The sequence below is a fragment of the Durio zibethinus genome, unplaced genomic scaffold (genome assembly GCF_047325235.1).
Source record: "Durio zibethinus cultivar Kanyao isolate XHJ-2024 unplaced genomic scaffold, ASM4732523v1 HiC_scaffold_300, whole genome shotgun sequence".
In the NCBI taxonomy this organism is placed as follows: domain Eukaryota; kingdom Viridiplantae; phylum Streptophyta; class Magnoliopsida; order Malvales; family Malvaceae; genus Durio; species Durio zibethinus.
This window is the reverse complement of record NW_028322923.1, coordinates 14,134-26,290: the sequence shown is the minus strand read 5'-3', so window position 1 is coordinate 26,290 and position 12,157 is coordinate 14,134. Positions and strand designations below refer to the sequence as shown.

At 31.6% G+C, this 12,157-nt stretch overlaps 1 protein-coding gene across 1 annotated transcript; it reads left to right on the top strand.

The window, feature by feature from the left end:
• Positions 1–311: 311 nt before the first annotated feature.
• On the top strand, positions 312–4,960 carry LOC149508801 (NAD(P)H-quinone oxidoreductase subunit H, chloroplastic). Its single transcript, XM_089757806.1, has 2 exons — positions 312–2,463; positions 3,584–4,960. The coding sequence occupies exon 1, from the start codon at positions 728–730 to the stop codon at positions 1,907–1,909; it is 1,182 nt and encodes a 393-aa protein (XP_089613932.1). The 5' UTR covers positions 312–727; the 3' UTR covers positions 1,910–2,463; positions 3,584–4,960.
• The last annotated feature ends 7,197 nt before the right edge of the window (positions 4,961–12,157 follow it).

The following is a 12,157-nucleotide window of genomic DNA, read 5'->3' as shown; positions in this document are numbered from 1 at the left end:
TTTGAATAAAAACAAACATCTTGATAGTGATAAAAAGAAACTAATTAAATTAAAGTTCTTTCTTTGGCCCAATTATCGATTAGAAGATTTAGCTTGTATGAATCGCTATTGGTTTAATAGTAATAATGGCAGTCGTTTCAGTATGGTAAGGATACATATGTATCCGCGTTTGAAAATTCGTCAATGGTACATTTTTCCATATATTATGATTGAAAACCGGATTGATTAATTTTATTTGAAAAAATTATAAAGTTCATAACGAACTTAAAATCATTGTGCATATTAAAATGAATGGTATTATTATTATTACTGATCAGTAAAATTCACATTCAAAAAAAGGGGGAGAGAAATTTTTGTTTTATGGTAAAAAATTCATTCATCTCAGTTATTTTTCAAGAAAAAAAAGAAGAAAACAAGGGGTCCGTTGAATTTCAAATAGTCAGTTTCACCAATAAGATACGAAGACTTACTTCACATTTGGAATTGCACAAAAAAGACTATTTATCTCAGAGAGGTCTACGTAAAATTCTAGGAAAACGTCAACGGCTTCTGTCTTATTTATCAAAGAAAAATAACATACGTTATAAAGAATTAATTAGTGAGTTGGATATTCGGGAATCAAAAAATCGTTAATTTGATTGAATTAGTCGATTTATTATATTTTTCATTTTGATGTACTTCTTTTCGTTTTCAACAATTCATGTAAGAATGAATCGAGGAAAAACTTATGAATCTATCAGCTACAGAAAAAGACCTTATGATAGTCAATATGGGACCTCACCACCCATCAATGCACGGTGTTCTTCGTCTCATCGTTACTCTAGATGGTGAAGATGTTGTTGACTGTGAACCAATATTAGGTTATTTACACAGAGGAATGGAAAAAATTGCGGAAAACCGAACAATTATACAATATTTGCCTTATGTAACACGTTGGGATTATTTAGCCACTATGTTCACGGAAGCAATAACCGTAAATGGACCAGAACAATTGGGCAATATTCAAGTCCCTAAAAGAGCCAGCTATATCAGAGTAATTATGTTGGAGTTGAGTCGTATAGCTTCTCATCTATTATGGCTTGGACCTTTTATGGCCGATATTGGTGCACAGACCCCCTTTTTCTATATTTTCAGAGAAAGAGAATTAGTATATGATCTATTCGAAGCTGCCACCGGTATGAGAATGATGCATAATTATTTTCGTATCGGAGGAGTAGCGGCCGATCTACCCTATGGCTGGATAGATAAATGTTTGGATTTCTGTGATTATTTTTTAACAGGAATTGTTGAATATCAAAAACTTATTACGCGAAATCCTATTTTTTTAGAACGAGTTGAAGGGGTAGGGGTTATTGGTGGAGAAGAAGCAATAAATTGGGGTCTATCCGGCCCAATGCTACGAGCCTCTGGAATCAAATGGGATCTTCGTAAAGTTGATCATTATGAGTGTTACGACGAATTTGATTGGGAAATCCAGTGGCAAAAAGAAGGAGATTCATTAGCTCGTTATTTAGTCCGAATCAGTGAAATGACGGAATCCATAAAAATAATTCAACAGGCCCTGGAAGGAATTCCGGGGGGTCCCTATGAGAATTTAGAAATCCGATGTTTTGATCGAGAAAGGGATCCAGAATGGAATGATTTTGAATATCGATTCATTAGTAAAAAACCTTCTCCTACATTTGAATTACCGAGACAAGAACTTTATGCGAGAATGGAAGCCCCAAAGGGAGAATTAGGAATTTTTCTGATAGGAGATCAAAGTGGTTTTCCTTGGAGATGGAAAATTCGCCCGCCGGGTTTTATCAATTTGCAAATTCTTCCTCAGTTAGTTAAAAGAATGAAATTGGCTGATATTATGACGATACTAGGTAGCATAGATATCATTATGGGAGAAGTTGATCGTTGAAATGATAATTTATACAACAGAAGTAGAAGATATCAATTCCTTTTACAGATTGGAATCCTTAAAAGAGGTCTATGGGATCATATGGATGTTTGTCCCTATTTTGACTCTTGTATTGGGAATCACAATAGGTGTACTAGTAATTGTATGGTTAGAAAGAGAAATATCTGCAGGAATACAACAACGTATTGGGCCTGAATACGCCGGCCCTTTGGGAATTCTTCAAGCTCTAGCAGATGGAACAAAACTGCTTTTCAAAGAGAATATTCTTCCATCTAGAGGAAATACTCGTTTATTCCGTATTGGACCGTCTATAGCAGTCATATCCATTTTACTAAGTTTTTCAGTAATTCCTTTTAGCTCTCGCCTTATTTTAGCCGATCTCAATATCGGTATTTTTTTATGGATTGCCATTTCAAGTATTGCTCCTGTTGGACTTCTTATGTCAGGATACGGATCAAATAATAAATATTCCTTTTTAGGTGGTCTGCGAGCTGCTGCTCAATCGATTAGTTATGAAATACCATTAACTCTATGTGTTTTATCAATATCTCTACGTGCGATTCGTTGAAATATAAACTTTTCTTTTCCCTATTCCTTTCGTTCTATAAAATAAGCTGAATGGATTGAATAGATATCTTCGTTATTTTATTATCCTTCAGGTTGATAAACTAAATTAGATAGTTATATATGAGTGAAAGAAAGCAGCTTATAAATTCGCAGTAAATTAAACAAAAAAAAATTTAATCTCATTTCCTATGTACAAGAGTTAAGTGGAAGAAAACATAAGTGGAAGAAGTCTTTACCCCAAGACGGGTTGATTAGTCAATCTAGCTTGAAGCGGGCTCAAAAGATCAACCGTATAGAGTTTTGGCTATCCTTTGTATAGATTCCCATACATGTATTGCCAAACCAAACGGGGGATTGAACAAAAAAATGAGTGGATGGTTAGGAACACCAAAATACACAAAGGATTAGTAATGGAGATTATGTAAATTATATAAAAAGGATATTTCTGGATAACATAAAAAGAATACTAATTGGGGCTTTAAATTAGTAGAAATGAGTAGGCAGTACTACCCACGATTCCGGTCCAGAGTATGCTCCTATCCACCGATTAAAGTAATGACTATCAGGAACGAAATAATCCTTTACTATTTTTTAGTTTAAGCCCCCATTCGTAATTTTCTCAGATCAGAAAGAAGAATAGGAACGAAAAAGAAAGAATAAAAAATAAATATTTTTTTTTTTTTTATTCTTTCTTTCATATATATAGAGAGATATAATCTGTGTCATGATTTATGAGCTAATGTAATATTTAATTTTTTTCGTAATCGAAAACAATGGGTTGAAATATCTATTGATATTTCTACAAGAAGTATTTTATTGAAGGCTTAAGTTATTACTCAACAAATAAAAATTGAAATTAGTAACGGGCGAGATCAATTCAGAAGCACTTTTTTTATTCTTCATAATATAGCAGACAGAATTCCATTGGTATAATTTTGGACCTTCCAATCCATTTTTTCTCTATCTATTCTACAACCATACGAAGAGAAATAATACTGATTCGGTCCTTAAATTTATTTGTGACCCACGAGGAGCCGTATGAGTTGAAAACCTCATGTACGGTTTTGGACTAGCGATGGGAACAGTGATGTTATCATCGACTATAATTATCTAACAGCTCAAGTACAGTTGATATAGTTGAGGCGCAATCAAAATATGGGGTTTGGGGATGGAATTTGTGGCGTCAGCCAATAGGGTTTATCGTTTTTCTAATTTCTTCTCTAGCAGAATGTGAGAGATTACCTTTTGATTTACCAGAAGCCGAGGAAGAATTAGTAGCAGGGTATCAAACCGAATATTCGGGTATCAAATTTGGTTTATTTTATGTTGCTTCCTATCTAAATCTATTACTTTCTTCCTTATTTGTAACAGTTCTTTACTTGGGGGGTTGGAATATTTCCATTCCGTACGTATTCGTCCCTGAGCTATTTGAAATAAATAAAATGAATGGAATCTTTGGAACGACAATTGGTATCTTTATTACATTAGCTAAAACTTATTTGTTTTTGTTTATTTCTATCGCAACAAGATGGACTTTACCTAGGTTAAGAATGGACCAATTATTAAATCTTGGATGGAAATTTCTTTTACCCATTTCTCTCGGTAATCTATTATTAACAACTTCTTTCCAACTTCTTTCACTGTAAAGAAAAAAAGAATACGAGATTCATGACTTGGTTCAAACAAGAGAAAGAAACAAACATAAAATTATTCATAGATATTCACGATATGTTCCCTATGGTAACTGGGTTCATGAATTATGGCCACCAAACAGTCCGAGCAGCAAGGTACATTGGTCAAGGTTTCATGATTACCTTATCCCACGCAAATCGTTTACCTGTAACTATTCAATACCCTTATGAAAAATTAATCGCATCAGAGCGTTTCCGTGGGCGAATCCATTTTGAATTTGATAAATGCATTGCTTGTGAAGTATGTGTTCGTGTATGCCCTATAGATCTGCCTGTTGTTGATTGGAAATTTGAAACGGATATTAGAAAAAAACGATTGCTTAATTACAGTATTGATTTCGGAATTTGTATATTTTGTGGTAACTGCGTTGAGTATTGTCCAACAAATTGTTTATCAATGACTGAAGAATATGAACTTTCTACTTACGACCGTCACGAATTGAATTATAATCAAATTGCTTTGGGCCGTTTACCAATGTCAGTAATTGACGATTATACAATTCGAACAATTTTGAATTCGCCTCAAAGAAAAACTGAGTAAGTAAACCTCCTATTCTATTAAAGAGAAATTTCCAATTCTTTTAAGGTTCCGTTTTGGTTTAAGTTAAAAGAATATTTGGTTTGACTTAAAAGAATGAGGCCTTTACTCTTTGTTTGGTCAATAAATAAAAATTCAATTACAAATTAACTGGTTGATAAGAATTTCGAATTCATTTTTCTTGAAAATCTATTAATATATTCGTAATTATTTCGAAATATATAGTTTCAAAAAACAAAATACCCTTTCGAACCGAACAAAAAAAAAGAATTAAAAACGAAACAATAATTGTACTTAGATCAATTCACACCTAATAGATTAGGATTTTATTCAATTAGGAACGTATCATAAAAAAAAAATTCCTGGTCGGGTCAATAAGATCATGAAAAGCATTTCGATTTATTTATCTCTTATTTTACATATAATGGATTTGCCTGGACCAATACACGATTTTCTTTTAGTTTTTCTGGGATCGGGTCTTATATTAGGGGGCCTGGGAGTGGTATTACTTACCAATCCAATTTTTTCTGCCTTTTCATTGGGATTGGTTCTTGTTTGTATATCCTTATTCTATATTCTCTCAAATTCTCATTTTGTAGCTGCTGCCCAGCTTCTTATTTATGTGGGAGCCATAAATGTTTTAATCCTATTTGCTGTGATGTTCATGAATGGTTCAGAATATTATAAAAATTTTAATCTGTGGACCATTGGGAATGGCCTTACTTCGTTGATTTGTACAAGTATTCTTGTTTCGCTAATTACTACTATATTAGATACATCATGGTACGGGATTATTTGGACTACAAGATCAAACCAAATTATAGAACAAGATTTGATAAGTAATAGTCAACAAATTGGAATTCATTTAGCAACAGATTTTTTTCTTCCATTTGAATTCATTTCACTAATTCTTTTAGTTGCTTTGATAGGTGCAATTGCTGTGGCTCGTCAGTAATAAATCTTTCTAACTAGGAATAGCAAGCAATCCAAATTAAACTTTTTTCTGTCTTATCGCATCTATTTTCCTTGAATTCTTGTTCGTGTATAAAATATAAAATAGAAATTCGTTTATTCGAGATATTTCCAATATATTCTTTTTGTTATATTCTATTCTAGTCAATCAAATCCGTTGAATTATTGTTCATATTAAAATGAATCGAAATTGATAAGGAGTTGGTCAATGATGCTCGAACATATACTTGTTTTGAGTGCCTATTTATTTTCTATCGGTATTTATGGATTGATCACGAGTCGAAATATGGTTCGGGCCCTTATGTGTCTTGAACTTATACTGAATGCGGTTAATATAAATTTTGTAACATTTTCTGATTTTTTTGATAGTCGGCAATTAAAAGGAAATATTTTATCAATTTTTGTTATAGCTATTGCAGCCGCTGAAGCAGCTATTGGATCAGCTATTGTTTCCTCAATTTATCGTAACAGAAAATCAACGCGTATCAATCAATCAACTTTGTTGAATAAGTAATATTAATAATATTAAATTATAAGATTCACCAATTTGAATTAGCATGTCCAATATGTTGGAATCTACATCATGTTTTCGAAAACGTAAGAAATCAAAGTATCTTGGTCCTTTCTTATGAGTTGATCCCGAAGGAAATTGATTAGAAAATTTCTGGTAAATCGTTGATTCATCTGGTGTTTAACTATAATGATTCATTTACAAGTTTACTAGATTGAAATTTTATGATGTTCAAAAAATTATAGATCCCATGTCACATTCAGTAAAAATTTATGATACATGTATAGGGTGTACTCAATGTGTCCGAGCCTGCCCCACCGATGTGTTAGAAATGATACCTTGGGATGGATGTAAAGCTAAGCAAATTGCTTCCGCTCCAAGAACAGAAGACTGTGTTGGTTGTAAGAGATGTGAATCCGCTTGTCCAACAGATTTCTTGAGCGTTCGAGTTTATTTATGGCATGAAACAACTCGAAGTATGGGTCTAGCTTATTGATACGTTCCCGAAAACCCCACTTGAATACATTTTGAATCCATTTTATTTTTTTTTTACTGAAAAAACCCGTGCTCAAAAAAAATCTTTTTTGAGCACGGGTTTTTCTGGTCCAAGTGCATCTTGTCTTTACCACGAATTATTTTCCTTGGTTAACAATAATTGTAGTTTTACCAATATCTGCAGGTTCTTTAATTTTCTTTCTTCCTCATAGAGGAAATAAGCTAATTAAGTGGTATACTATGTGTATATGCATATTTGAACTCCTTCTAACAACCTATGCATTTTGTTATCATTTCCGATTGGACGATCCATTAATCCAGCTGGAGGAAGATTATAAATGGATAAATTTTTTTGATTTTTACTGGAGATTGGGAATAGATGGACTTTCTATAGGGCCCATTTTACTGACAGGATTTATCACTACTTTAGCTACTTTGGCGGCTTGGCCAGTTACTCGAGATTCGCGATTATTCCATTTCTTGATGCTAGCAATGTACAGTGGTCAAATAGGATCATTTTCTTCTCGAGACCTTTTACTTTTTTTCATCATGTGGGAGTTCGAATTAATTCCCGTTTATCTACTTCTATCCATGTGGGGGGGAAAGAAACGTCTGTACTCGGCTACAAAATTTATTTTGTACACTGCGGGGGGTTCCATTTTTTTATTAATAGGAGTTTTGGGTATCGGTTTATACGGTTCTAATGAACCAACATTAAATTTTGAAACATTAGCTAATCAATCGTATCCTGTCGCACTGGAAATCATATTCTATATTGGATTTCTTATTGCTTTTGCTGTCAAATCGCCGATTATACCCGTTACATACGTGGTTACCAGACACCCATGGGGAGGCACATTACAGTACTTGTATGCTTCTAGCCGGAATTTTATTAAAAATGGGAGCGTATGGATTAGTTCGCATCAATATGGAATTATTACCCCACGCTCATTCCATATTTTCTCCCTGGTTGATAATAGTGGGTACAATGCAAATAATTTATGCAGCTTCAACATCTCTTGGTCAACGGAATTTAAAAAAAAGAATAGCCTATTCCTCCGTATCTCATATGGGTTTCATAATTATAGGAATTGGCTCTATAACTGATACGGGACTCAACGGAGCTATTTTACAAATAATATCTCATGGATTTATCGGTGCTGCACTTTTTTTCTTGGCAGGAACGAGTTATGATAGAATGCGTCTTTTTTATCTCGACGAAATGGGTGGAATGGCTATTCCGATTCCAAAAATATTTACGATGTTCAGTATCTTATCGATGGCTTCTCTTGCATTACCGGGCATGAGTGGTTTTGTTGCAGAGTTGATAGTCTTTTTTGGAATAATTACCAGCCAAAAATATTTTTTAATGCCAAAAATACTAATTACTTTCGTAATGTCAATTGGAATGATATTAACTCCTATTTATTCATTATCTATGTCACGTCAAATGTTCTATGGATACAAGCTATTTAATGCTCAAAGTTCTTATTTTTTTGATTCTGGACCACGAGAGTTATTTGTTTCGATCTCTATCTTTCTACCAGTAATAGGTATTGGTATTTATCCGGATTTTGTCCTCTCATTATCAGGTGAGAAGGTCGAAACTATTCTATATAATTATTTTTATAGATAGTTTTGATGAATAAAACAAAAAATCAAAAAGTAATCCTATGATTTTTAAAATTGTTCGTTGTACAGTGAAAAAAAAAAGAAAGAAGTCTTTTTTCTTCTCTTAAGTTTAAGTTAAGTAAAAAAAGGTAAAAGAATTAAATTGAATTTTAATCAGACATCTTTGGCTTTTGTTAGAACCTTTTGAATCAAGTAGTGGAGTGATTCAAAAGGTTCTTGACAGCTTACAATAAGTTTTCTTATATATACGCTGTCCTATCTTAGTATTTGTTAGGCTTAGCCTTTTTATTCAATTCAATTAGATGTTAATGTAAATGAACCATAACTATGTAAACCTATTCCTAATAGATTGACCCCAAAATAGCATATCCAAATTATAAGAAATCCCATAGAAGCCACAAGTGCGGAATTTACACCTTCCAAATTTTTATTTGTTCGGGTATGTAAATAAATCGCGAATACGGTCCAAGTAATAAATGCCCAAGTTTCCTTTGGGTCCCAATTCCAATATGATCCCCACGCCTCATTAGCCCATACGGCTCCCGAAAGAATTCCTATGGTTAAAAAGATAAACCCGAGACTAATAATACGATAACTCCAACGATCCAATTGTTGAGTCAATTGATACCTGTAAAAATTTTTAGAAGAAAGAAAATAAGTGTTTAATAAAACATTGCTTCTTTCATTCATGTATTGGATTTCGCCAAACGAAAATGACTGATTTAATAAATTATTGTTTTTACCAATAATTTTTATGGCTTTTCGAAATGTAATGACTAGAAGAGCTACTGATAATAATGATCCACATAAAAGAGCTGCATAGCCTAATACCATCATACTTACGTGCATCATTAACCACTGGGATTGGAGAGCAGGCGCTAATATTGCGGATTGATGCATTTTGGTTAAAAGACCCGAAGTGGCAAAGCCTTGGGTAAAAATAACACTTGGTGCGGTTATTGCGCTTAAATCATTTTTACGCTTTTTAAAATAGTAAACCATATGAATAAGGGAGAAACCCCATGAAAGAAAGATTAATGATTCATATAAATCACTTAATGGGAAATGTCCTGAATAAATCCAACGAGTGACTAATAATCCTGTTATACAGAAAAAGGTAACTATCATGCCCTTTTCTGATGAATCATATAGTCCTACGACTTCATCGACTAATAAGAATAAGGTTAAAAAATGAATTGTAATTACAATTGAAACGACCGAAAAGGATATATGAGTTAATATATGCTCTAAAGTTGAAAAAATCATAAGAATTCTGAAAAAAGCGAGGGTTTCTAGATTTTATGGAATGGAAATCAGGAATTAAATTCATTATAGGACTTATTCTATCTCTTTTAGAAGATACTATGCCGCTACTCGGACTCGAACCGAGATGCTCTAGCACTGCTTCCTAAGAGCAGCGTGTCTACCGATTTCACCATAGCGGCTTGCTCGAAATCATAATAAGCCATTTTTTATTCAATCGTCGAGATTGAAGGTGAAGGGGTCAATTCAATGTAAAATGTAAAAGAAGCATTTAATTTAAATTGATGAATAAAAACTCGTTTAAATAGCAATTTGAAGGTTCAAAAAGAATCTTTATTATTTATCGTTTTATTTAATTATCCTTTTTTTTATTTAATATTTAATTTAATATTTAATTATTTCAACAGAGATTTTATAGTTTGTGTTTTCCTAAAAGAGAACTCCTCTATTGTAACTAAACTAACTAGTTGTAACTTCAATTCATAGATAGAATTCAACAAAAAAATGTTCTTTATCATTTTAATTTTTTAATGATTCATCTCTCATTCTTTTATATGATTTTTATGAATCTATAAAAAAAAAAATGCTTATCAATTGAATGAATAAATGAATGAAAAAATATTATTTTTAGAGATCACAATTTCAGCACCACATCCAATGATTTCAAAAGATTTATGTAATTTGCATAGCTTTGTATTAATCGTTAGGATTTTGCGTTTTAAGGATTTATCAAACCAACTAGATATTGGGTTGTACACGTTACGTTATATAAAAAGCGTTTCGATTCCTGTCATAATTGTACCATACTTCAAAAAAGTATTTCGAATTTCGAATTCTAAAAATATGTCTTGATTCATCTTCTTATACAAACATAGAATTTTTTTAGATCATTTTAAATTGATACATTATTTGTATATCCACTAAATTATAAAGGGAGTTTTCTCAATTGGGTTGAAAGCAAGGGAAGGATATATAGTAATTCAGAGAAATAATGATTCATAAAGTTACAAAATTGAAACTTAATGGATTAGTTTCAACAACCCAGTTAAAGCTCTTATATATATGTGCTCCGATATAGCTATAGTATAAATATACAAATTTTTATTATTTAATTATTTAATTATTTATTATTATAAATTGAAATTGAATATTATAAAAATAACAAATTATTATAACACTAAGATACCAAATGGGGCGATGGGGAAAATGAGAATCCCCATCCCGGAAATGAAAAAAAAAAAGATATTCAAAAAAGAAAACCTTTGTATCTTATTCGAGTTAAACCAATTCAGATTAAAAAAAAATTATTTGTCGTACAAAAAAACTTTTTGAATTACCCGTAAAAATAGATCTCGATAATGAAAAAGCTTTCAACGCCGCCCAATATCCTTTCTTTTTCCAAACATTTTTTCGAATACGCTTTTTTGATGTAGAAGTACGTTTTTTTGGAACTGCCATTCAAAAAAAAGGTTATTTAGTGCTATAGTTGGATGTCAAAGACATCTATTTTTAAAACAAAATGATCGGTGTCTTTATGTCATTATTTATCTATTCCTATAGATTTTCTAGATTAATAGATTTTCTAGATTATAATTATCTATATACTACTATATAAATTTCATAAGAACTAAATAGAGATGGGAAAATAACATAAAATGCTTCTATTCTAGAAAAAAAAAAAAAAAAAAATATGATATAACCTTTTTTTATTTATATTCCATACACTATCCAGAAAAAAAGAAGAATTTGTATTTAATTTATTGGTACCTTTCTTTTTTATATCTCCATTCAAATCTATAGGATAGATTAGGATCTATTATGATATATAAATTGAATTGATGAAATCAAAAAAACGTAAAAAAGAGTCTTTCCTTCTCTATCTCTGCCTATTTTTTTTGTCGTCCTACATTTATAATTTATACATCTCCATTTATACACGAAAAATACATCAAAACAAAAAAATGTAAAAAAACCATTTTATTTACCTAATAAAAAACAAACTTGAATTTTTTTCTATTAATTGGTAATTGGTCAAGCTCGAAGAGAGAGTATGCCCAATTTTCATTTTCAATCAAATTCGAATGAGACTCGTAATTAATCTGTTAAAGGATACATAATTTTGAAAAAAAAAAAGAATATTTTTTTTTTCCATTAGTAACTCGGTGATATCATTTGATTACTTCTAACTTCGAAATTTGAATATTTTTGAAATATTTGAGAAAGATTAAAAGATTAATAATAGAAAATTCCAGTTAACTTTGTAATATCTTGATTGTATTATTGCTCCCTTTCCATCAAAAGAGATAAGAGCCGGTGAATCAGAAACGATTAATTAAGAAAGAATAAGAAAAAAGTTTTTATGGAGCATACATATCAATATTCATGGATCATACCTTTTGTGCCACTTCCAATTCCTATTTTAATAGGAATGGGACTCCTACTTTTTCCGACGGCAACAAAAAATCTTCGTCGTATGTGGGCTTTTCCCAATATTTTATTGTTAAGTATAGTTATGATTTTTTCGGTCGATCTGTCTATTCAGCAAATAAATAGAAGTTCTATCTATCAATATGGATGGT

What these genes read in the sequence shown, in the direction of transcription:
- LOC149508801 (XM_089757806.1), top strand. Translation starts at nt 728, where the DNA reads ATGAATCTATCAGCTACAGAAAAAGACCTTATGATAGTCAATATGGGA.